We start from the raw sequence: 25,084 nt of genomic DNA on the forward strand, positions 1-25,084 counted from the left end.
TGTTATTCGTCCGTTGACTCCTGATAGATTACTTCACTACAGTGTACCCGTTCATCTACCTCTCAAGCGTAGGGTGCCACGTAATATTCTGTCCAATAAAAAGCCAGGTAGACAGCCGATTCTGATCGTCCATCTCAAGGTTAACCCTCTTCCTCCGCTTCTGGTGGTAAGTATAGCCCCGTCTCTTCCTCACCGCCGAGAGCGCTGACGCACCGCCTGATGTCATCGTGGCGCCGCCCACGGCTACTCCCCCCTCCCCTTATTATTGCCCTCCTCATCGCACCAGAGCAAGACTTCGGACTTGTCATCTCCTCTCTTCCTTGTTCTGCCTTCCCTTGATCTCTTCCTTTTCGATCCTGCCACAGTCATTTCATGACACAGAGCTATATGGACAACAGCGGTGGCATAGGAGTGCTCACCTTGGACACATCGGCTCCTCTTTTCCTCGCTTCGTCTTTGAGCTACGGCGGTGGAGGTATTCTGAAGCGCAAACAGCCTATGGACTCCGGCGGCCACCACGGTGGCGCCGGCACCATCGAGTTCCCGTTCAGCCTAAATCCCCGAAGGGATGCTGAGACGGCGAACGAGGCGTTGACAAGCAAGCGGGTCGTCGCGGATGAGGTGGATTTCTTCTCCGATGAGAAGAAGAAGCAGAAGAAAAAGGATACGATTGCAGCAAGCCCGGTGGAGACAGATCTCGATCTGAAGGTGCCAAGTCTTGGTATCAAGAAAGAAGACCTCACCATTCAGGTTGGTGATTGCAGTACCTTTGAACGTCTTCATGCACATCTTAGATGTCTTATGTTGGTGAGTTTGGATATGCTCAGACTGGATTGCACCTGCGCAACGGCGATACGGCTAAGGAATCGGTGGACGATGGGATGGCAGCCATGCAAGCGGAATTGGCACGCATGAACGAAGAGAACCAGAAGCTAAGGGGAATGCTCAGCCAAGTCAACTCCAGCTACAGTGCCCTCCGGATGCAACTGGCCACACTGATGCAGCAGCGGAACAGAACCCCGCAAGCACATGAGGTAATCGATCGATCGCTCACCGACTCATCCACATCAAAGCAATCAGAGAACCCGAGCTTATCAATCGCTTTCTCATCCAGGAAAAGATCGATGCCGAAAATGGCGACCAAGGAGGAGCTCGCGTCCTGAGGCAGTTCCTGGATTTGGGTCCGGACGCCGACGTCGACGAGCACTCCAACTCGTCAATTGCTAGTCTCGAGCGATCCTCGTCGACGCCGGAAAACGTCGAAGTGGGATCGATGGGTTACGGTCTACACAAGAACGAAGGTAACCCCCGCGAAGCACTTGAATTGACCCCCACAGCGACTGCCGAGCAGGAATCCACCATGAGGAGGACTCGTGTTTCTGTTCGAGCTCGATCTGAAGCCCCCACGGTAATTAAGTTCACCACCGCTCACGACCAGTAGGGGTTTGGCACTCATCGATCGGCTGAACTGATCCGGTTGTCTTGCAGATCACCGATGGGTGTCAATGGCGCAAGTATGGGCAGAAGATTGCGAAGGGGAACCCGTGCCCGAGAGCTTACTACAGATGCACCATGGCCACCGGTTGCCCCGTCCGCAAACAGGTAAATGCCGATCGGTTTCCTCGATTCATTCGTGCGTCACTGTTTATGATGGCTGCAACTCAGCATCCACTGCGTGCTTCTTCGATCAGGTGCAAAGGTGCGCCGACGACCGATCGATCCTGATAACGACGTATGAGGGCACTCACAACCACCCCCTCCCACCGGCAGCGATGGCGATGGCATCGGCCACCTCGGCCGCGGCATCGACGCTCTTCTCGGGTTCCACGTCGAGCGCCGATGGGCTGATGAACTCGAACTTCCTGTCACGAGCTGTTCTCCCTTGTTCCTCGAGCGTCGCCACCATATCGGCTTCCGCTCCTTTCCCGACCGTCACGTTGGATCTCACCCGAAGCCCTGATCCGTTGCAGTCCCAGAGGACGCCCGCAGGCCAATTCCAGTTCCCCTTCCCGGCCCTCGGTGCGCTGCCTCAGCCTCCGTCCCTGCCGCCGGTCTTCGGCCAGACACTACTCAACCAGTCGAGGTTCTCGGGGCTGCAAGTGTCGTCCGGGATGGCCGCCACCCAATTCCCACACCCAAAGCCGCAGACGACCATGCCGTCCTCACTGGAGGAAACCGTGAACGCGGCAACAGCTGCCATAACGGCCGACCCAAACTTCACAGCGGTGCTCGCCGCTGCCATCAAGTCCATCATCGGCGGTAATGATCAGGCCGTCAACAGCAGCCAAAACGACAACGTCGCCAAGAAATCTTACAGCTTGCAACAATAGGCATTACTAATACACTACTGTTGCCTTGTTTTCTTGATTTTTCGGTTGTTTTTGACGGAACGAGAGAACGAAGAATGAAATTATAATGATAAAACAAAAAGGCACACTTCAAGTAGTATCATTTGAAGTCTATTTATACATAGTGAAAGAGGATATTTCTTTAACTGAGCAGAGAGATTTCCTCATGTAGTTGAGGAAATCTCATCTACTATGCAGTTGAGAATATCTCTCTTTTATCAGAGAATATCTCTTTGTTATCATGCCCCCGCAAGATCGAGCTCCTATCAAGGATACCGATCTTAGATCGATGAAACAAACAGCCGTATGGACATGAGAGACACGAAATTAATGTCTGACAACTTGATCTCGCACGAAGTGAAAGTCGATGGCGATGTGTTTCATGCGCGAGTGGAACACTGGATTGACACATAAGTAGGTAGCTCCAACATTGTCACAATATATTGTGGGAGTATGAGTAAAGCTAACTTTGAGTTCCTTGAGGAGATTTGTGATCCAGTTGAGTTCAGCAGCAGTGGTAGCAATAGCACGATATTCAGCTTCAATTGTAGACCGGGCCACTGTCTTTTGCTTCTTAGAACTCCAGCTGATTGGATTAGACCCAAGAAAGATGACATACCCTGACGTGGAGGTTCTATCATCAAAGTTTCCCGCCCAATCAGCATCAGCAAAGGCATGGAGATGAAGTTGAGTGGTTTTGCGGAGAAAGAGACCATGATCAAGGGTCCCTTTAAGATATCGCAAAATTCGTTTAACCGCAGACCAATGTATAGCAGAAGGTTGGTGCATGTATTGAGACAATTTATTGACTGCAAATGAGATATCTAGACGGGTGAGAGCCAAGTATTGTAAGGAGCCAAGTACTTGCCGGTATTGAGTTGAGTCCGTGGTAGGGCTGCCATCACATAATTTGAGTGATTCACCAGTAGAGAGAGGAGTAGCAACTACTTTCGCTTCCTGCATATTTGTCTTTAATAATAAGTCTTGAATATACTTTCTTTGAGAGAGGAAGAGACCGGAGGATGTAAATGTTGCTTCCATTCCCAGAAAGTAGCTCAATGGTCCTAAGTCTTTGAGGGAGAATCGATCAGCCAATTGATTTAAAAATGTCTGAACCTCCAAGGGATCATTGCCTGTAACAACAATATCATCTACATAAACTAGAAGATATATTGTATTGCCATGATGTTGTCGGAGGAATAAAGAGGTGTCAGACTTGGAGTTGATGAAGCCAATTGATATCAGAAACGATCCAAGTTCAGTATACCAAGCTCTGGGAGCTTGACGGAGACCATAAATGGCTTTTTGTAATTTGCAAACATGTCTCGGATACTGGTGATGAACAAAGCCAGGGGGTTGCTGCATAAAGACATCTTCAGTTAGAGTCCCCTGTAAAAAGGCATTGTTAACGTCCAGTTGTCGTAAGTTCCAACCTCTAGAGATGGCCAAACTTAGAATAAGCCGAATTGTTGTGGGTTCAACTACAGGACTAAAAGTCTCTGTAAAATCAACTCTAGGTCGTTGATGAAACCCTTTGGCTACCAATCGTGCTTTATATCGAGCAACGGACCCGTCGGGGTTTCGCTTAATTCGGAATACCCATTTACACCCGATGATATTTTGTGCAGGATGAGAGGGTACAAGAGTCCATGTGGAGTTATGTAGAAGAGCATCATATTCTTCACACATAGCTTGACGCCAATGTGAAGATTTTTGTGCTTGAGTAATTGTGGTGGGTTCACTGGTCTCAAGAGAAGAATTGGTGATAGTATGGAGGTCGAGAACCTGACGTGGTTTAAAGATACCACTTTTTGAGCATGTTGTCATTGGATGGCTAGGAACTGCAGGTTGTGTTATTGGTAAGAGTGGTGGAGAGGCATCGACAGGATCCAAGAGAGGTTGAGATACATCGATGGCACTAGGTAAAGAAAGTTGTTGTGTTTCTGAGGATACGACTTCAGTGGTAGGGGAGACTTGTGAAGAAGGAAGGGGAGAAGGAATGGGGGGAGTGGAGAGTTGTTGAACCGGGAGAACAAAAGAGTGTGGATCTTCAACAATAGGACTGGATGGTGTGGGAGGAGGTTCGTTTGAGGGGATCGAATGTATACTCTAGGAATGAATATTTGTCGGAGTGGTATGAATGGTAGGAGATTCATGGTTTTGAAATGGAAAGGCAGATTCAACAAAAACAACATGCCGTGAAATAAAGACTTTTTGAGATTGTGGTTCGTAGCACCGAAAAGCATTATGCTCAAGAGAATATCCTATGAAGATGCAAGCTTTAGATCTTGGCGCTAACTTGTGTGGGGCATAAGGACGTAGCCACGGATAACATAAACAACCAAATATTCTGAGTTTTTGAATGTTTGGGGATTTGGAAAATAGTTTTTCAAATGGAGACTGGTATTGAAGAATTGGAGTGAACAAACGATTAATAAGGTAGACAGCAGTTTGAAAGGCGATAAACCAAAAAGTTGGTGGCATGGAGGCTTGATGTAGAAGTGTGAGACCAGTTTCTACGATATGTTGATGTTTACGTTCAGCAGAGCCAACTAGTTGAGGAGTGTGTGAGGGTGACTTAAGGTGTTGGATGCCACAAGTTGAGAGGTAGAATGTGAGGGCTTGAAATTCACCTCCACCATCAGAGTAGACTGTTTTAATTGTAGACTGAAAGAAGTTTTCAACCAACTTTTTAAAGTTGGTAAAGACTTTTGAAACTTCTGATTTATGACGAAGAGGATATAGCCATGTGTATTTAGTAAAATAGTCGATAAAAATAATATAAAAACTAAACTTGTCAAAAGAAGTGACAGGAGCAGGGCCCCAAACATCAGTATAAATAATTTCAAATGGTTTAGAACATGATATAGAGGAAACACTGAAAGAAAGTCTATGACTTTTATTATGAAGACAAGCATCACAATAAGTGACAACCCTATTATTTGTAAGAGTAGGAAGAGAATTCAATGGAGGTATTATTTTGTTTGCAAAATTGAGAAACGGAAATGAGATTTCGTTTAATGTAAGGTGCATATAAAACATCATCGAGTGTAAAGGTTGTGGTAGGTGAATTAAGCAGTGTAGAACCCGTATGAGTAATAGGAATTCCTTTACCGTCACCGATGATGATGTCCTCAGTGCCACCATAGTTGTTGTGGATGGACAAGTTCTAGAGATCTGAGGTGATATGGTGGGATGCGCCAGAGTCCACAATCCAATTATGATCACTGGTCGTTGGAGTAGTCGTGAGATTTGCTTGAGGCCAATGTGATTGAGCAGGAAGTCTGGGTCGAGATCGACAGACCTTTGCAGAGTGACCGACTTTATCACATAGTTGGTAAACAATTCTTTGTTGGTTTGTGTAGTGAGGGCGCCAGGACTGCGGATGATTGAAGAAGCCACCTTGGTTGTTGTGATTGGAATGTTGAGGATGAGGAGGAGGAATAGTTGGTTTGGAGCTCATAGGTTCAGAAGGTGTCTTGGTCAAACCTTTGTTGACAATCTTGTTATACGAATTGCCCCTCCTTTTTTGAGTGACTTGAGCTGTGATGGATGGTCCTGGCGGTTTGTCCTCGCGCTTGAGATATATCTCAAAGTCAATCAGCTTGTCGAAAAGTTCTTCGAATGTGATTGGTGAATCACGCGCCCGTATTGCTGCTGCCAATTCCTTGTACTCGTCTCCGAGGCCATTGAGAATATGAACAGTAACTTCTTCATCACTGAGGGAATGACCTACCAAGGCCAAGTTATCGATGATAACCTTTATGTTATGTAGATAATCAGCAATATTACTTCCCTCTTGTTTTATCTTCATGAGGCTGGATAGAAGACTAAGCATGCGAGTGCGAGAACGATTGGCCAAGGTGGTTTGCAACTTGCACCAAGCTTCGACAGCAGTGTCACATGAAGAAATGAGTGGGGCAAGGGATCCAGCGACCGAGGCTTGAATTGCTTGAAGAATGAGGCGATCCTGGCGTAACCATAGTTTGTGATCCGGATTTGGTACTGGATCGAATGCGCCTGGGATGTTGAGCATCGCCGATGGACAACGAAGAGAGGCATCGACATAGCCTAGAAGATCATAGCCAAATAGTATATTAAAAAATTGAGCACACTATGATGCGTAGTTACCACCGTTGGATAATTTGAAGGGGATGAGGGTTGCTGCATTTATGGAGATAAGGTTTGTATGTGGGAAGATACTATGGTTCCCTGCGGGAACAGTAATGGGAGCATCAGAGGTAGATGATGATGACATATGAAAGATATGATCAGGGAGAAAGAAGTGTTGGTATAGATCAATGTCACCTGAGGTGGTGGCAAATAAGATCTGTGAAAGAATAAGGTCTTCGTTGAAGGAAAAGACTTATGCAAGATGGTGTAAAGCTGTAGATTTCTATGCAGCAGTTCTATAGGAGGGACTCTGGGCAATGATGCAACCAGTGGCGTGATCAGCTTTGTGCAAGACAACTGCAGATCTATGTGCAATAGATCAGCAGTGAGGAATCTTGGCAATGAGGCAGCAGCGTGGAAAGTTACCGAAGGCTGCTTGTCTCTACGAAGGCAGAGCAGGATGTTGGCTGCTGGGAGGCCTGCACCCAGAAGGTCCTCTCGGAAGCAGTGAGGATAATGTTGCCGGAGTCAAGGACAGCGGTGGCGGAGGCGTTGGAGGGAGAAGGCCAGGAGCTGGTCGATGGACCAGCACGCGGAAGCAGAGCAGATCTGGCAAATCTGGAGCAGAGGGTCAGTGACGGGGCGCTGGCGGCGATGAAAGGTGGGAAGATGATGATGCAGCAGCAGCTTCCATGGCCTCTGATGGGTGAGGTTAAAAGACTCAAAGAGGAGAACGTCGCTCTGATACCATGACAGAATGAGAGAATAAAGAATAAAATTATAATGATAAAGCAAAAAGGCACACTTCAAGTAGTATCATTTGAAGTGTATTTATACATAATAAAAGAGGATATTTCTTTAACTGAGCAGAGAGATTTCCTTATGCAGTTGAGGAAATCTCATCTGCTATACAGTTGAGAATATCTCTCTTTTATCAGAAAATCTCTCTGTTATCAGTTTTGCGGATAGAAATAGAATCATGTAATCGATAAGTGTACACCGACCTTTGTCACTCCCTCATGCTCGTTCATCTCCCCTACTCCAATTGGATCGAGAAGGACCTCTGACGGCCGGCGTTACCACGCGTCGTCGTTGGAAGGTCAACGATTGCGTCCATGCACGTGAAAAAGCAGGCCGCGGAAGAAGAAAAGGAGAGGGGCGGCATTGCAGACAAGGAGGAGACGAAGTCGAAGTCGAAGCCAATTTGGACCCCTTAAAAGGTTGACACCGACAGGATGAGACTAAGTTGGTCTTTTGCAATATCTTATTGGACCGAGAACAAGAAATCTTAACTGGAGAATAATGTTTTGTCTTGCACGAGAGAGGCTGCATCAGATCGAGAGAGAATTATGAGAAGCTAATAAGGGTGACAAAATGATGATTGGGAAGAGAGAAAAAAAAAAAGATAATTTTTTTTCCTTTCTGAATTAAAAGAAATATGATTGATAAGCTGTCAGTCCTAAAAATCTTTGTTGAATCAATCTGAAAAAATTCGTCTCTGTTCATATTCTGAGAAATTTGTATTTCTAAAGCTGCAATTGGTCAGAAAACAAAAAGTGAGAGAGAAGGATAGAAAGAGAAATGGAAACAGTGTTCTCTTTCTCTTCAATTGTTTGTATTAGTAACGAGAATTTGTGCCGGAGGGTAATCACATCGGTATCCAAGAGATGGAAACATGACTACAATAAATACAAGGATAAGATAATTAATATAATTGGCCATTGATAATTGGCTAAAATACAAAAGAAAGGTTTTAATTTTCTTAGAAACATGATTTGAAGTTACCTCAAAACTGATAACAATCAAGATCTCTCATGATAACAACCTCGATAACAGCTAAGATCTCCCTAATTACATGATGAGATATCGTAAATCTGAAAATATTTTTACTTTTAAATGTATAAATATGAAGTATTATGTATTGTTTCAATCAATACAATCTTTTTCTTTCTATTTTATTTCTATAATAATAATATGCAAAATTTTCAATGATGATTGTTTATGGGAGCAAAACGATAAGATAATTAATATAAGTGGTCATTGATAATTACCTAAAATACAAAAGAAAGGTTTTAATTTATTCAAGAAATAGAAACATGACTTGGAGTTACATTAATACAAATACAAGCTGAACATGGATTTTTATGCAGTATTTTCAATGATAATGATTTCAAGTGATGGGAGCAACACTATAAGACAATTAATAATAATTAGTCATTCATAATTACCTAAAATACAAAAGAAAGGTCTTAATCTCATCCATTCTAAACCATAATTTTACTCTTAATAGACACCACCTCAAAATTTAGCTATTTGCCCCCATTTTAAAATTCTTTATTCAAATATTACATGACATTCAACTTTTTTTTTTTTTTTTTGAATTTATGGTCCCAATGATATCTGTTTTTTTTTTTTCTTGTTCACCACATATCTCCTACAAATGTATTCAACATATGATGCAGGTCATAACAATGATTCCAGAGATATCAAAGTGATGTGATGCACTTCAAGGAATTCAATGCCTTAGATCTATTAGAATGCGCTTTATAATTTGAATGAAAACAAGGTGGAGACAACTCTTTTCACTCTTTCCTCCAAAAAAATAATAATAGAAGGTAATAAAATAAAATCAGCTTAAAAGTTCTAATGAAGCCATAAGTTAATAAAACATGACCAAAGAATATGTCACACATGATTCAAATCAAGCTTTTACTAACATACAGAAGACGAGAACAAATTCCGATTGAATTGTGACTGCCAAGACTCAACAAGCAAACTTTTGGCATAAAAAGAAGACTATAAACAGGATAACAAATGGTAAGGTTTCACATGTACCAATGAAAAAGAACCGATAGCAGCTACTGCTACATGACATCCGTACGTCAGAACAAAGGAATTGTATCGTGCCACTGTGTCGGGTTGCCAACATTGAAGTACCTTTGTGCAGCACATACTCTTATAAGCATTGAAGAATAAGGCATCCTGAAGCAGTTCTTATTCATGTCTCCTTTTTGCATCATCATGTCCTGCTACAGGGCCAAATCGGAGAAACATAATAGGGTGAAAAGAGAAACGTAAGCAATTTATCTTGTAAACCAAATATGAACAGCAAATTTAGTAACAGACACAAAAGTAATCTGTATCACAGCATGAATATGATGACAAAAAAAATGTCATCTAGGATATCAAGAACAAGTTTTATTATCTGATAAGGAATAAAAATGCAGACAAGTAGTCAAAGTTGTCGATTGGAAAACAAAGTAAAACGATTTAGAGACAGTAGGGAATAGTCAAATCATTGAGATCAGCAGAGATGGCACCAATTTATATATTGCAACCCTAAACAATCCCAGAAAAAAAACACTCCATTTTCTGACATTTAATATGCATCTTCTGAACAAACCAAATATAATCTCGAAATACATCCCATAGGAAGTTAGTACGGGTTGGATGCAATTGCTGGATATAACCAACAACTTATCAGACCAGACAATTGTTAAGGAAAAAAATCCCATAGGAAGTTAGTATGGATTGGATGCAATTACTGAATATAACCAACAAATTATCAGACCAGAAAATTATTAAGGAAAATCAATAGCAATTAGCCTAAGCGTATGAAATAGTTGTTTTCTTGGGCTTTAAATGTTAGAAGCTAATTTGTAGAGTAAATTTCAATGTGAATATTGAACCCTTTGGCTGAGATGAAAACTTCAATTTAACTTATCATAAATGTTTGTAGTTTTGTCAGTTCTGGTGGCTTCAAATTGGTATCAGAAGCTCCAAATAATAAGGTCAAAAGAGATAAGAAAAGCATTAGAATTAATGAGAAAATCATAAATTTAACTTAGGCGGTAACATCACACAAATTATTGTAAAATCTCTAGGGTAATTCACAAACCATTTCAAGTTCAGACAGCAACCTATCCTCAAAGATATCATATATAACAAACAAATCAATCATGAAATTAACAAGGTTACCATTCACACATTTTTTTAGCAAGTTTGAGCTGTAATAATCTTCAAGCTAAAAGTATATGGCAACTTGGAAACCTATCGTAACAATAACAAGTCAAAATATCCCAACTATAGCCATATGGATCTTTTTCCACCATTAAGCTATTTGTAACATAACATATCTAACTAAATTAAGAACATTAAAAAATATAGTTTATGGTAAACTTTTTTCGTCTCCCTCTACCTCTCCATACGTCATTAATTTTAATTGACTCACTTGTAATCAGGGTTTTTAATTTCGTACCATACCACCTGGTACGGGTGGTATGTACCGACCCGTCAATAGATCGGCACATGAGAATCGCTCACTACCGAGTGGTATTAGGTTTTTTGCCTCGTATCGGGTAATACGAGGTTATATCGGGCAATAACAATTGAAATTTCGACCATTACCGACCTGTACTTGACGTTACGTAACAATTGTCATCTAGCCAAGCGAACACGTCATTCCCCTTCGGCACAACATTCTCCCAATGGTCGTTGTAGCAATTGCCATTAGCCCAAATGAGTGCCCCACGACTGGATGTTACATTGTTCCGCCACTCGCCGACATATTGGTTCCCGCTCCGCCACTCGTATCGATCGTAGCCCTCCTGTAGGTTGTGCCACTAGCCGCGCCTGTGATAGTCGTTGTTGGAGTACCACTTGCATCTGAACCTATGCTCTCGGTTGGCGACACAGGAGCTAGGGTAAGTGTTGCCTTCCGACTCGATGAAGGTCCCAAAGCCTTCCATCCGGCCGGAGCAAAGCTCACCCATGAAGGTTGCGTTGGAGGGCCACGAGAACTTTCCCTTTTCGGAAGCCTTCCCTCTTCGCCACTCCCCCTCGTGCATGCACCAGTCGGCCCTAAGGCATTTTGCCCGTCGGTGGGGGGAGTTATTCTCCTTCACGTCCACAATCATGTACAAAAACCGTAAGTTGCTTTGTGTTCTCCGCTCGATATGCTGGAACAGTACAAGATTAAAAACCTTACCTATAACCACAACATTAAACATGATCTTACTATCTTAAATGATTCTTCCTTATCTTATCCTCTATCAGAGCTATTAATTTTGTAAATCTTCACATGCTCAACATTGTTATCACCACTATAGTGCCATATTATTTCCTTAACTTCCCAACATTCATCCAAAGTTAACTAGTGACTGAAATACTTAATCTAAAGTTAAAAATGTAAGACTAATCAAGGTGCTACAATCTCCCTCACTAAAGGACTTGATGGCCTCATCAAGGCCCAGCATAGCCCAAATCAAATCATAGTATGATGTATGTGAGGCTTAACCTAGAGGTGACTCTATACCATGACACATTCATTAACCCCGTTAACAAGTAGCCCTTTCCTATTCGAGCCCCTCATCATACCGCATACTAAGCCGATCCTGGTACTAATTGTCATGACTCGACCTGATGGGATAACTAACCTATTAACTTTATTTAGCCTAAATTACTAATCAAAATGCTTAAGCTGAAGTTAATAGGAGTACACTCATTAAACCTTTATAAGTCAATCTTAATCTTAGCCCATTTTCGATATGAGATTAATCGAGGTGTTGCACATGTAGCGGTAAAGAAACTCTAAATAGCATGGCAATCAAAACTTCCATAATGTTACTAAAGTTGTTTATGGAGGATATCAACATCAATTGTCACAATGGATTTCATTCCATATATAATGGAAGCTAAAGATTAATGCCTTCAGTGCATATTAAGCACATTAGGCATCCTAATTATCATTATAAAAGAAACAAGTGCAAAATTAGGTAAAAGAATTAGATATGCTCTTATTAACTTAATCCATTTCAACTGTGTTAGTAGATGACTAATTTATGTTAATCTATTACTAGATTCTTGTGGGCCCATATCGTTGCATTATGTTGCAGGGTGCCTAACCGCCCAGCTGAAGATCTCCGTGAAAATCATTGTAATTCTGGGCACTGGTATGCTCTCCCTCCATCATGCCTATGAGCATCCTAGCTAAATCGTTTGCCCTCATACTCCTCACTATCCACCATTATGCTCCTCATCCAAGCTACAATTGCTTCTTTGACATCATCATGGCTTCTCCACCAAGCCTACAAGCACACTGGCCTTGCCCTAAGTGTCTTTGATCTCCTCAACGTCCAGCACTCCTTCAATACATTTATGTGAAAATATCAAGCTATTCCAGCTCTACATGAAGGTCCCACTCCATCCCGCCACATGCATGAAGAAGATGGTGCCTATTTGCATGAAATCATTCCGTGCGTCACTAGCAAGGAGCAATACCATCAACAAGTGAACCACCAAGGCATGCCATTGCGTGATAGAGGTGGAGCTATTGAATGACTTCATGTTCAATTTAAGAAAGAAATAGAAGGGTTAAAACTGCAGGCTCACTTACCAAGTTTCTTACCAGGAAGTGCACTTCAAATTATAGGTGTTCCTTTGGGATTGATTGTAAATACTCAAAAGACGGTGGTTCTTAAAAAAACACCTATAAGATATGATGTTATACTGAAAAATCTCAAAAAAATAAGATGATGATGTCCAACTAAAAATAAATGACTAATTTCTTATGTTTATGAATCAAATTTGCCACTAAATAAAAGAACAGTGAGTACATCAACAAAGAATGATATAAGGTAATTTATCTAATTTAATGCCTAGAGATATCACCTCTCCAAGAGTAAATTGCAGGGGCAGTTAAGATATAATTGTACACTTCAGTGTAATTTATGAATTAAAAAAAAAGATGGTACAGAATAAATTAATTGGAATTAAAAAAAAGGACATATATGCGACCATTGCCTATATATGAGAAGTTGTATTCTTCTCAGCCATTGGTTTGCCACACAAATCCTGTTCTTTTCCTTCTAACATGAGTATTTTAAGTAATCCCTTTAATCTTATGTAACCCCTTCTGCGCAGAAAAGTGTACATTTGAAACAGCTCATGAAATATTCTGTCATCTTGTGTGTTGTAACAAGGAAACCATATACAAAGAATAGGGTGACGAGTCAAGAGAGGACTAGGCAATCACTCAACACAAAACACAAGATTATGCAGCTTGGCTGATAGGCATATGTCAACAGCCCATGATCAGGAGCTTCAATTATGATGGAGCTAAATACAAAAATGGTATTTCCTAACCCAACAAAGAAACTCAGTTTTCACCAAAACTGATGTCTGTTCAGAAACCCAAATATTAGATATATACTACATTATAGAATGCCCTATCTCTAAATCACAATACCACAAATATCTATAAAGGGATTGTAAGCACATAGACCCAAGACATTGTAGGATAGGGTCAAAGCCATGAAAGAGACCACCCCATCTTCAGTAACCTCAATATTGTACTTCAGAAGTCACACCTACATGGTTACTTTGGTAAGTAACCGTTTCCAATAGTATCTTTCCTATCTCTGTCCTAATCCTATATGATTTGTTAATCCTCAACACAATCTGAGCAACTAAAACATAGTCCAAGATAGAGAGAAAAAAAGAGATAAACTTCATGAACCAACTAGAGGAGAAGCAATTTCACAACACTTTCATCAGGTGGAAGAAGACTAATGCAGAGATAAGTTAATCTTTAAGGAATAAAAACAAAAGGATAGCAGTCAACAATTTGTTAACCTGCTATTTTCTCTGGATCCTGTAAGAACATCAAATAATCCACAGCAATTCCACCAGGTGGCTCGGCGCTCTAGTAGTGTTACTGAAACCTGATAGGTCAATCCAATCAATCCCCATAAAACACTTAGCAGTTAGCAAAAAACAATATGCTAACAGTAACAGAAGACGGAGATCGGTGCTCGTGGTACTCGCCTCAGAATCGGCTGTCCCACGGCATAGCTCGGTGTTCTCACGAGGCACTTGGCTGACCAAATTGTTGAGGACAGTGACTGGCTTCTGTTCAGTTCCATGTGACAAGGAGTCCACATCGATCGAGGTCTTGGAAGTCTCGGCCGCAGGCTCGGCAACCTCCACGACCTCCTCTTTCGCGGAAGAAGACCCATCGACAGGAACAACCGCCGGAAAATCCGCTACGACGCCTGCCTCTGGAGCTCCATCCCGTACCAAGTCGACACCCACTTCTTGGGACTCTTCCGATGCAGGCACGGGTGCCACCTCCACGCTCACTTCTTGAACCTCTTTCGATACAGGCGCGGCTGCCTCCTCCCTCTTGACCACGGCGGTCTCACGATCGGCAGCGTCTTCTTCACCGCTGCTGGCGCTGTCCTCCTCCCGGTGGTGGCCGTGGCCGTCACCGCCGCCTGTTACGTTGACGAGAGAGCACAGAGATGAGCAGAGTGGCCGGGCAAACACTAGAAAAGAGGAGGGGGACGGGGACAGAGCAAAAGAGGGAAAGGACGATTACTACCTGAAGGAGAAGGAGGAGCGGGAGGGGAGGTCGGGGAATGGGGAGAGTGGGCGCCCTGTCCCATCTCCTTCTTGCGGCGTGCGGCTTTCCTCTTCTTCGCACCTGACGGCATGATGGGATGGGATGGGGGAGGTGGGGGGAAGACGAGGAGGGTTTGATGAGGGGCCGTGGATTGAAGCGAGGGGGCCAATGAGCAATGGGCGTTGGGAAGATAAAAAGGGATAGGATTTGGGGGCTTATAGCGGAGAGAAGAGGAGCACTGCGCTCTGATGAGGATGGGGGCGATGGGGACAGAGTTCCGTCTTGAAGCAAAGTGGAAAGCGGGGAGATTCCCATGTTGTCTTCTTCTTCCTCTTTAATTGCCATCATGGAGACAGTATCTGGTTCTCTCCAAGGCTTCCTTCACAAAGTTCAAATCTCCCAACACCTCGGTTTAAGCAACCCAAATGGCATATGATTGGGTGGGATTTTGAGGTCACGTGCTAAATCACTTCTGTTTGAACATTTTACCTAAAAATAGTTTTTAATATTAGGCTTTTTATATTTTTATTTGTTATTTTTTATTATTATTTATAATCCTTATATTAAAAAAATTAAATATTTATTAAACTATTTTTAAAAATAAATAAATATGCTCTCAATTTATAATTTAATTTTAATTAAACTTTTTTACTCTTTATCTATAATCTTTTTTTTCCTTTCATTTTTCATCTTTTTCTCTTTCTCCTCCTTCTTCTTCTCTTCTTAATCAAAGAAGATTGATGATAAAAAAATAATAGATGATGAAATATGATAAATTGAAGATTGATGAGAAAGATGTGAGAAATAATTTTTGACACTTGTTATAATGGTTTAATAATTTTAGGATTATATATATTCTGTAGTTTAATCTTCTACATCAGTTTCATTAACCTAGAGCGGGCGATAGGGAAAGATAGTATTGTGAATAGTAAAATATTATTTTTATTAAGTTTTTAAGAGATTATGAATAGTAACAAGGGGTACATCTTTTTTATATCACTTTGACAAAAATATATCTTTGTCCTCTACCAACCTTCTTCGATCGCCAACAAACTATCATCCCCACCATCTTCGATCACCAACAAAATAGATTATGAATACTATCTATTGCATTTACTCTCTTTTCCCACCTCTTATGCTTGTCTACTCGTCGTCGCCTTCGAAGAGGAGGATGTGATAGATGACACCAATTGTGGTGGATATGAATATCATAGTACCACAAGGGATACATTTTAGTATTTTTACTGTAGATTGTGAAAGCATTAACAAATACAAATCAAAAAATTTGGAAAGATGAGTCTTATAAAGATGAAACATTAACCGTTAACATATATCCATATGAGGCTACTAACATAATGTTAACAAAAGTTTTATTGATCTAAGAGATGCCACAGCTTAATTAATTTTACTTGATATAGATAATACATATAGTATTTTAAATATCATGAGTCTAAATAGGAGGATGATTTTTATTTTTTATGAGAGCAATGCATCATAGAGTATTGATAGAGAGGTATATTTCATCAATGAAGTAGTCTTTAATCATAAATTAAAAATATTATTATTATTTTTAGTTATTCTATTTATGTTTGACTTTCTATCTCCTCTTTTTGGATCCAAATTCTCAACATAATGATTTTTGCCACTACATATTCATAGCTTTATTCAAAAGGTAAAATACAGAGTCCATAATTAGATAAGGTTGGGCGTGACATAGCTCTTCTGTATCTCTCACACGGTTGGGTAAGAAGCAGCCATGGCGATACCACAGAGTCCTTCCTTCGCGGCGACATCCTTCTTCATCAGTATGTAACCATGGTCACCCCAATTGCTGCTCCATGAATTCTTCGCTATCCAATACTTGATCCCACGCCAATCTTTCCCGTATCCCACAACCGTGACCGCATGGTTAAGGTCAGTCCCACAAGGCCCGCTAAAGATCCCACCTGTGTACAACTGGAAGTCGAGTCCACCGGCATCGATGGCTACCGACACAGGTTGGTGCGACACCGCCGCCATGAGTGCTCCCTCGTCGTTCGCCGGGACGTCTTGGTATCCGGCGATGGAGGCCGCGTGATGCGAGAGCTTCTCGAAGTCGCAGCCTCGCTGGTATCCTACGTACGGGTACTTGGCTTCGGTGGTGATGCCTCCCGTTAAGACGACGAAGGCGAAGGCGTTGTTCATCCACCCACCGTTGCAGCCGAAATTGGAGGAGACGCAGTCGACGAGCTCTTGCTCCGACAGATCCATCAACTTCATCTTCTTGATCTTGGTGATTCCTTCTATCGCAGCTACACTGGAGAACGCCCAGCAAGATCCTGTTTTGGTGACAAAGCGATCAAGCTCGATTCGATATATATCGAGAGCAGAGTTGATATCGGCTTACCACAGGAACCTTGGTACTTCACCGGAGATACTGCACCTCGTCTCCGCCAGTCGACGTTACTGGGAACACCGGTCACGTTCTGGTACGAGCAGGGTGAGGCCGGTGGCTTGGAGGCGGCGTTGGGTCGCCTGAGTCCAGTGTGGGTTGCCATGAATTCTTCGTTGGTGAGGTCTGCGAACTGGTTAAGGCCGATGGTGTAGTTGCGTCGGCCGGATTTGCTGAAGGCGTCCACGTACTTCAAGTTCTTGGCGAACACACCGAGGCGGTACGACTTCTCGATCATGTTCTTGTAGGCGCGCCCATACTTGGCCATCCACCTCTCGAACTTCTCCACCACTGCATGGTCTGGAACGCCACCGGAGGCCGTCGGCCAAGTGCTGCAAAAGATGCTACAGACGAGAAAGAAGAGCAGTAGGTTGAATGCAGAAGCCATGCTTGTTCGCAGCAAATGCAGACAATTATTCTGTGCTTTGATGTTGGTGAAATCAATTGCATGCAAGCCTGTGTTTATGTAGAGGGATCCAACTACGGGTTGACGAAGACTGCGTCGTTTGTACCCGCGCACGGTATCCATATGTAGCGTTGACAAACCAGCCAAAAGGCGCAAATTAATTCTTGCAGAAATAAAGTAATGTTTTCGTGTTGCTTAATGCGAATTAGCACGCAAGTGCTTAGAATATTGTAAGGTTTTATACTTGCGTAAACATCTTGACAATATTAAATGGTGCATAAAAAAAATGCTCACACTGGTCACTATAATTCTAAGCATTTGCGTGCTATTTATTTTAATGCATTTTTTATAAAGATATTTAATCTTTCATATTATAATGTCATTTGCTATCTAATCAGATAATTACTTTTATTTTTAAAATTAATTATATAATTATTTTTGTTTGATTAATACTTGAATTAGTTGCTTAGTTAATGCTTTATTTACAGCTTCTTTTGAAATACCGAAATCAAAACACCCTTCTTTTGAAATAAGATCAGATTAACGACAACAGTCAAATGTGTGCACGCCCAGCAAATCTACAATTACACAACAAAGATCCCACAATAGCAAGCCAGCTTCTTCTTCTTCTTCTTCTTCTTCTTCTTCTTCTTCTTCTTCTTCTTCTTGATGGGAAACACACAAATAGATACATCAAGGGATAGAAAGGGATCATATCAACTCCTTGCACTTGCTTGACGTGTAGATGAACCCCCATGAATCACAAGAATGTACACCAACTGTGTCACTGATAGAATGATCAGGAAAGCCTCCATGGTTCTCTGCAAAGCGTCACACACTCTTCCTTAAAGTAATGCGTTCATAGAAAGATGTGAAGATTGTCATTTCTTACCAGGCGTGCATTTCTTCCCTCCAGAACGATCTCCTTGCAGGCCAAACTGCAACCAAATGTGATCGAATTAAGTAGGCATCCACGGGTCAAGTATTGCCATGCGTAGCGTTTGCCATTACCCCATCGCAAGAAGCGTGAGAAGCCATGCAGTGACAGCAGAAGACGCCGCAGGCTGCATGCTGTCGTAGTTCCAGAATCGGATGTGGTTGAATCCGGCGATGGCGGATGCGGCGCCGACCGTGCCAGCGATCAAAGCGAACACGACGAAGAAGCCAGTGGCGAAGTTGCCGATGGGAAAGTATACCGGGGCGAAGTGAGCTGGGAGGGTGAGTTCAGGACCTGCAAGACTCGAGACAACGGATCAGCAATGGCGAGGTCGGTCTTAGGGTTGATCTGAACGAGGTGTTGTACCTATGATGAAGCCGCGATTTATGGCGACGTTGATGGCCCATCCTCCGATGGCAGTGACGATGACGTACATGCAGAAGTTGAGGAAGAGAAGAAGGGACGCCACGGGCTTCAGTGCCATGGTTCCGAGGGTAGAAGAAGGCTGGTGTTTCCCTTTCTTCTACTTGTTAGTCTGCAGCAGATGGAGATCAGAGGTCTCAGCTTATATCCATGCCGATGCACAGCTTGTAATGTTCTTTGCTTGCCCTGACTCGGTGTGTTTTGTGATCTGTGGGGTACCTAAACGTTAAACAAGACTTGTATCGGAAGGAAAGGAGCCTAAGCCTTGAAGGGGAGGAATAGTACAGCCTACTCGGATCTCTCATCTTTCCACGTTAGCTTTCTTCTATCTGTTCCATGTTTTCTTTTCGGTAGAGGCAAACGCAGCATTTTTTGACGAGCTTAAAAGAGAGTTGGGAAAGATGAGAGATCGTTTGGCGTCATTACTCTTTCTGGCTGCAGGCAAATCATGGTCTCTAAACAGTCCGATGGCAAAGATGAAGAGTAAGCAGTTTCCGGCAAACTGCAGCTTTATTTCTCTTCTATTATTCAAAGAAATAATACTTAGTAAAACAAATGTATCCAGTATTACTCACATCAGATGTAATACCCCAACTTATTCCCACATTAAAAGTGAATGAATAAAGTTTAATATAGAAGTATATCTTTTATGCTAAATATATTGAAAAAATCAGTAACTAAATGGGCAAATTCTTTATAAAAAAATAATATTTTTAAAAATATCTTTAATTTCTAAAAGATGATATTATCTTAACTTTTAACTCATCGACTACTACCTCCATATCTTGTTCGTTACCTCTATGCATTATCCTTACCCTCCGACAATATATGAGTTCATCGAATATTTATGGCTCCTGCTATTCTTGTTTCCTCGTCCTCTTTCGCGATCATTTGTCTCTTTCTTTCTATCAACACTAATACTATTTATCTCTTCGAACAATAAAAACTATTAGATGATGGTGAAAGATGATATTATCTTTTAAAAAATAAATAACGTTATACGAAAATAAATCAAAAGGAGGAATTTTAGGGGAAAAAAAGGTAAAAAGTTGATATGTTTTTGAAAAATTTTCCCGACTAAATTTCAAATATCAAAATGTATCTCAAAATAATTATATTTAAAATGATAAAAAATAAAACTCTATTAAAATAATAATAAAAATATGTAATTCTTTTGCCGACACTGTCTAAAGCCATCAATAGTGGCCAAATTAAATACCTCTCAATCGTCTAACTCATAGCTCGTTCTGTTCGTCTCGCGGTAGGTCATCGTCGTGTTGTGGTAGAGGAGGAGGCCCCGATGATCCAGTTGCTGTTCGCGCTGCTGTTCGCGGAGGTGGCCGTGGTGGGGGTGCTCCTCTTCAACACCCCGCTCCGCAAGCTAGCCCTGCTCGGCCTCGACCGCCTCAAGCGCGGACGTGGCCCCCTCGTGGTGAGGACCATCGCCGCCACAGGTCTCGTGGTTCTCGGATCCAGCCTTTACAGCATGTCCAAGATCTGGAGCCGATCCGACCAGATCGGCGCCCTCACCCCCACCGATCAGGTCCTCCATAGCCGGCACTTTCTCGAGGCTTCCCTCATGGGTGCAGAGCTCTTCTCCTTCTTTCTCTCGTTTAGGGCTTTTGGTTGTCTCCTGCTTGAGTAGTATTGTCTGGATTTCTTCTTTGACTTCAACATGTGTCTCGTCAAATTGCTTGTCCGCCAACGCCGGCGATCGACAATTCTGGTTAGGGCAGAACACAAACTAGCATATGAGGTCGAGACTTCGTTGGACCTATTCCAGTCTCAAACCATCTTAGTTGAGTGATCCTGACTATTAAGTGGTCTTGGCAATGCTATGATGCATACAACAACGACTTAACCTTCATCTTCAATGATGGATTGGATACGATAATGAGTCAATTGACATCATCGACAGAGCCTCCATATATTAACCCCGATCGTCTCGTGGTAGTACCGGCCAAATAAAGATAGTATTTAGCCCTTTGATTCAACTATAGAGCTAACTTGATTCTGTTAGATCCTTGAATGATCATTTTGAGGGGGCTTGATGTCACGCCCTGGTCAAATTTATATGAAACCTCTTCACGTATATGTGTATCATCTCCTATAATGATTTGATAGAGTAAGTTGGGATCAATAAATTTCAAGAGTTTTAACATGAATCCTACTTAGAATGTCTTTTGATGCAACCAGGTCTGGCGACCAATAGCAGCCCCAAATTATATAATAGGAGACCCAAGAAAGTCATCATTATATTTGGAGAAGATGGATAGGGAAGCCAATAAGAAACTTTTTGTAGCAATACTTTTATTTTTATTGGCTATTTGAAGGATCTTTATAGTGTCTGAAAGTCCTAATATGCGTATAGCATAGGATATGTCATTTTTCTATGATGCTTGTGTTTTAAGAATTATATATATAGAGGGATTTTGTGGAGGGTAGTATCAGCTCTTAAGTGCATAATGTAAAGGATAATAAAGCTTTTATTTCTCAGTTTATCTTCTTCCATTGCTGTCTTTCTCTTCTCCCCTTTTTCTCCCTGTTCTGCTAAACTTTTTCTTATTACTTTTCCTTTGGGATCTTTTTTGACACTCTACTATGACTTACCACTATTGTGTCCATCCATCATGCCTTGCTATCTATCTCCTTGCCTAGCTACAAAGAGTTGGATGTTTATTACGATGCTAATCACTTCTTGTATGAGTCTCCATTGGCATAATTAAAGAAGTTATTTTCTTATGCTACTGCCTGCTGATCAATGACAAACTTATTGTCCATGCATGACAAGGTTGCCCAGAGAGCCCACGTAAAGTTTTGATTGACAACACCTAAAACCAGTTGGACATCAATGTAACTGGTGATTACACTTATGTGCACGAGGGATTGTCAATGATCCGAACATTACCAAAGATCATACAAGCTATACCAACAATGTTCTCCCCCATTTTGCAGAGTCTCCAATAGTAGTTAGTATTCGCCACAAGCCCAAAGAAGGGCCAATCAAGATTTTGAACCTGAAGAGATTAATTGCATCTTGGCAAACTACACCATGGAAGAAAAATATTACAACCCACCCTAGCATCTTGAAGCCTTCAAGAATGACATGATTAGCTTTAAGTGACCCCGTGAAGGCCTAGGTTATTCTCTGAATTTCTTCTTAGTTGATAATATAGAAACTAAAACAAGCAGCAAAAGGTATATTCTCTTGTAAGAGTATCAGAGTACAATTCACCTTAAATATAGGTTTGTGTTGGTAATAGAGCAGCAAATGTGCTAAGTTGATGTTTGCTAATTGCTGGTGGCAGTGTCCTTTCTAATTTATTCTCCTTTTTCCTTTTCATTGTAGAAGCAGTTTTCTTCCTTCTAATCTTCACTGTACCTTTTGTTATCCTTTCTGCTCTATAGTTTGTGTGCTATTTACTTCTATAATTTAGGTAGAAATTAATAAGTGTATTCATGTGTGTATAACTTTGACCTCTGATCAGTGAGCTTACTCCACTCTATAGATTGTATAGTTTGCTGGTGAGTCTAAGATAGTTCGGATCTCTTGGATTAGTGAACAAATTCAGGCACTCAAGTATTACAAGATTGGTTGGTCCCTTGTATTAAACGGATATGATCTCAACAGGAACTAGTGGAATGGGCATGGCTCGACCAGTTCATGTCACATTGAACTTTGTGCCATCGTGCCATACCAAAACAAAAAGAAAGGGCATACTCAGTGGGCTCCCCGCCAATGCAGGGTCGCGGGAATGTCAATATTTGCAGTTAAACTTTTAAATATTTAAAAAAGCTATTTCCGTGACGTGAACCCTGGTCTTCTAGGTCGTAAAGGAGCTTCCTACTGTTGCACTAAGGCTTAATTTGTGCCCAATGCCCTACCAAAAGACTGTTACAGTATTCTAATTATCACTGTTTATGGGATAGAACCATCATTCTCATTGGCACAAATTATATACGCTTCTATTCTAAATGCTCATGTGTTTTGGCCCCTGTTAAACTGAACATATCAGTACTTAGCCTCAGTCAGGCTTAATCAAAATGAACCTTAATTATTGTGTAGGGGCTGGAAAGTATCAATCAGTACACACTTAAACAATATTTTATTTTTCATATTCTACTATAATGTTCACATATTACCTTCTAATATTGAGAAGATTGCTTGAATGCAAAATCTTATCATTCTACAGGTCTTCATGTGTATCACCATAAGAAATGGACGATCATAAAGGATATTATAACAATTCAGCATTATTATTAATACAAACACTCTAATATTGCAAACGCATCATGTGCTAATCATGATCAGAAACTTTTCAGAACCATTATATATATATTCATGGAAACACCTCAATCCTTTGTACAAGTCATTCACAGCTTCACAAGGGAGGATCTAGCATGCATAACCCCTGTAATATTGCCCCTACAGTGGAATATCTAAACTCTTATATTCGATCCAAGAGATATAATGCAGGCAAACTAAGCTTGACTAATAAATTATGATCATGTTAATTTTGGTTGTTTTCTGTTTTGACAAACTTTATTGTAGCCTGCAGTTTAGCTTTTTTGATGGTCATATACAGTTGAAAAGTGAGGCACTAGCCGAAAATTAGGAATTCTTGGATGGAGACCAAGCAACATTATCGTACATTTTTTACTTTAAATATGTTCATTGAATGTCAGGATTTTTTCTGCTCTATTTTAAATGCTAGAACTGATGCAAATATGGTTTTTTCATTTGTTCTCTCTGAAAATGGAAATCTTTCTCTTTTTTTTGCAGGATATTCGTTGTTTCTTGCTCTAATCATTGACCGTCTTCACCATTACATAAGAGAGTGGCGTGGGTTAAGAAAGAGCATGGAGGCTGCAATGAAGCAGAACAGATTATTAGAAGAAGCGAAAAGTGGGAAATCAGATGAGATAAAAGGACGTGAAGAAAAGATCACGAGTCTCAATGATGAGATACAGCAATTAAAATTGGCTTCAGAAGAAAGAATGAAAGAGGTAAAGACGGCAGAGGCTAATGCCATAGCTCTGAGAAAACAATCTGAAGGGTTACTTCTTGAATATGACCGCCTCTTAGAGGACAACCAAAACCTGCGGAGCCAATTGCAATCAATTGATCACCATTTGTCACATTCTGATAGCAAGAAAAATGCATGAGCAGAATATTGCATTGGTATGTGGGTAAGCACAATCTGCCGCTCATTCATTTACAGTTTTGTTATCATGGTGTTGATTTAGTTTTGAGCTCTTTGGTTTGCACATGGTCCGATTAACTTGTCCATGACTCCGAGTTTTGAGCTATTTGGTAGCCTTCTTCCATGGTTACACATGATCCAATTAACTTATCCATAACTGCAGTCACACAAAGCATCTAATATTTGGGGTTAGTACTGTAAAGAAAACCCAATCTTTAGACGGGTGGTTTTATTCATCCATTGTCCATGGGATTAGCAATGTCATGCTCTATTGACTCTACCGTGCTTAAGCAGACTTGACCCCTCAGAATTGCATGTCTTTTGCATACTATTTCTATTATCAAATTTTTGTTTCTTCTCAGTGCAAATGAATGATGCATTAACTGGAGATCAATAGTATTTCTCGGCACCAATATTAGAAGCTAACCTCTCTTTGGCTGTATGCTATATAACCAAAATGCTGTCACATCCATTTTTTGGATATACATTCTTGTGTGCCTTTTTCTACTCTCTCTCTCTCTCTCTCTCTCTCTCTCTCAGACACACACACACATTGGTAGCTGCTACTGTGATGTGCATGGGCCAATTTATCTGTGCTTTTCTTGATGACTCATTTACAATAAACTTCGTGGCTTGGTGAATCTTAAAGAGTAACCTTGTTGCGTTTGACAGGATACTAGTGCAATGGAATCTTGTCCAATGGATAGGATACAAGATATGTTTAGGTATGTCCAACCCAGCTTAAAACTGTTGGTCGCTTGGTTTACTTTTTGGTTTTGAATGGTAGCAATAGAAACTGATAGTTGCTTTGGTTTCTCTGT

General features: G+C 41.4%; 5 protein-coding genes across 10 annotated transcripts; 2 read left to right on the forward strand and 3 right to left on the reverse strand.

The window, feature by feature from the left end:
- The first annotated feature begins 284 nt into the window (after window positions 1-284).
- Window positions 285-2,451, forward strand: LOC135631344 (probable WRKY transcription factor 31). Its single transcript, XM_065138939.1, has 5 exons — window positions 285-750; window positions 828-1,034; window positions 1,115-1,408; window positions 1,489-1,602; window positions 1,692-2,451. The coding sequence occupies exons 1-5, from the start codon at window positions 373-375 to the stop codon at window positions 2,328-2,330; spliced, it is 1,632 nt and encodes a 543-aa protein (XP_064995011.1). The 5' UTR covers window positions 285-372; the 3' UTR covers window positions 2,331-2,451.
- Window positions 2,452-9,144: 6,693 nt separating this feature from the next.
- LOC135630706 (uncharacterized) lies at window positions 9,145-15,135 on the reverse strand. 4 transcript variants are annotated; one of them, XM_065137849.1, is made up of 5 exons: window positions 14,842-15,135; window positions 14,286-14,734; window positions 14,094-14,182; window positions 12,868-12,948; window positions 9,145-9,487 (listed from the first exon to the last, which is right to left on the reverse strand). In XM_065137849.1, exons 1-5 carry the CDS (start codon window positions 14,951-14,953, stop codon window positions 9,481-9,483), a joined length of 738 nt encoding a protein of 245 aa, XP_064993921.1. In that variant the 5' UTR covers window positions 14,954-15,135; the 3' UTR covers window positions 9,145-9,480. The 4 variants fall into 4 exon arrangements, with proteins under 4 accessions (XP_064993921.1, XP_064993922.1, XP_064993923.1 ...); XM_065137850.1 differs by having other exon boundaries at window positions 9,145-9,490; window positions 12,856-12,948; window positions 14,842-15,134; XM_065137851.1 differs by lacking the exon at window positions 12,868-12,948 and having other exon boundaries at window positions 9,145-9,490; window positions 14,842-15,129.
- Window positions 15,136-16,500: 1,365 nt separating this feature from the next.
- LOC103976503 (ervatamin-B-like) lies at window positions 16,501-17,729 on the reverse strand. Its single transcript, XM_065138478.1, has 2 exons — window positions 17,249-17,729; window positions 16,501-17,180 (listed from the first exon to the last, which is right to left on the reverse strand). Exons 1-2 carry the CDS (start codon window positions 17,679-17,681, stop codon window positions 16,594-16,596), a joined length of 1,020 nt encoding a protein of 339 aa, XP_064994550.1. The 5' UTR covers window positions 17,682-17,729; the 3' UTR covers window positions 16,501-16,593.
- Window positions 17,730-18,265: 536 nt separating this feature from the next.
- On the reverse strand, window positions 18,266-19,188 carry LOC135631103 (membrane protein PM19L-like). The gene is made up of 4 exons (XM_065138513.1): window positions 19,003-19,188; window positions 18,711-18,930; window positions 18,592-18,637; window positions 18,266-18,520 (listed from the first exon to the last, which is right to left on the reverse strand). Exons 1-4 carry the CDS (start codon window positions 19,118-19,120, stop codon window positions 18,416-18,418), a joined length of 489 nt encoding a protein of 162 aa, XP_064994585.1. The 5' UTR covers window positions 19,121-19,188; the 3' UTR covers window positions 18,266-18,415.
- A 1,088-nt stretch (window positions 19,189-20,276) lies between these two features.
- LOC103976505 (uncharacterized) lies at window positions 20,277-25,063 on the forward strand. 3 transcript variants are annotated; one of them, XM_065138453.1, is made up of 3 exons: window positions 20,277-20,642; window positions 23,843-24,249; window positions 24,936-25,063. In XM_065138453.1, the coding sequence occupies exons 1-2, from the start codon at window positions 20,360-20,362 to the stop codon at window positions 24,223-24,225; spliced, it is 666 nt and encodes a 221-aa protein (XP_064994525.1). In that variant the 5' UTR covers window positions 20,277-20,359; the 3' UTR covers window positions 24,226-24,249; window positions 24,936-25,063. The 3 variants fall into 3 exon arrangements, with proteins under 3 accessions (XP_064994525.1, XP_018676132.2, XP_009390004.2); XM_018820587.2 differs by having other exon boundaries at window positions 23,843-24,241; XM_009391729.3 differs by lacking the exon at window positions 24,936-25,063 and having other exon boundaries at window positions 23,843-24,624.
- Window positions 25,064-25,084: the final 21 nt, after the last annotated feature.

Source organism: Musa acuminata, chromosome BXJ3-2 (genome assembly GCF_036884655.1).
Source record: "Musa acuminata AAA Group cultivar baxijiao chromosome BXJ3-2, Cavendish_Baxijiao_AAA, whole genome shotgun sequence".
Taxonomy (NCBI): domain Eukaryota; kingdom Viridiplantae; phylum Streptophyta; class Magnoliopsida; order Zingiberales; family Musaceae; genus Musa; species Musa acuminata.

Coding starts and splice junctions, on each gene's coding strand:
- LOC135631344 (XM_065138939.1), top strand. CDS start 373: ATGACACAGAGCTATATGGACAACAGCGGTGGCATAGGAGTGCTCACC. Junction 1,035..1,114: donor GAACCCCGCAAGCACATGAG/GTAATCGATCGA, acceptor TTTCTCATCCAG/GAAAAGATCGATGCCGAAAA. Junction 1,603..1,691: donor GTTGCCCCGTCCGCAAACAG/GTAAATGCCGAT, acceptor TTCTTCGATCAG/GTGCAAAGGTGCGCCGACGA.
- LOC135630706 (XM_065137849.1), bottom strand. CDS start 14,953: ATGCCGTCAGGTGCGAAGAAGAGGAAAGCCGCACGCCGCAAGAAGGAG. Junction 14,735..14,841: donor CGCTCCTCCTTCTCCTTCAG/GTAGTAATCGTC, acceptor TCAACGTAACAG/GCGGCGGTGACGGCCACGGC. Junction 12,949..14,093: donor GGATCCAGAGAAAATAGCAG/GTTAACAAATTG, acceptor CATATCTTATAG/GTGTTTTTTTAAGAACCACC.
- LOC103976503 (XM_065138478.1), bottom strand. CDS start 17,681: ATGGCTTCTGCATTCAACCTACTGCTCTTCTTTCTCGTCTGTAGCATC. Junction 17,181..17,248: donor GAAGTACCAAGGTTCCTGTG/GTAAGCCGATAT, acceptor TCACCAAAACAG/GATCTTGCTGGGCGTTCTCC.
- LOC135631103 (XM_065138513.1), bottom strand. CDS start 19,120: ATGGCACTGAAGCCCGTGGCGTCCCTTCTTCTCTTCCTCAACTTCTGC. Junction 18,931..19,002: donor AAATCGCGGCTTCATCATAG/GTACAACACCTC, acceptor CGAGTCTTGCAG/GTCCTGAACTCACCCTCCCA. Junction 18,521..18,591: donor AGGGAAGAAATGCACGCCTG/GTAAGAAATGAC, acceptor GACGCTTTGCAG/AGAACCATGGAGGCTTTCCT.
- LOC103976505 (XM_065138453.1), top strand. CDS start 20,360: ATGATCCAGTTGCTGTTCGCGCTGCTGTTCGCGGAGGTGGCCGTGGTG. Junction 20,643..23,842: donor TCTCGAGGCTTCCCTCATGG/GTGCAGAGCTCT, acceptor TTTTTTTTGCAG/GATATTCGTTGTTTCTTGCT.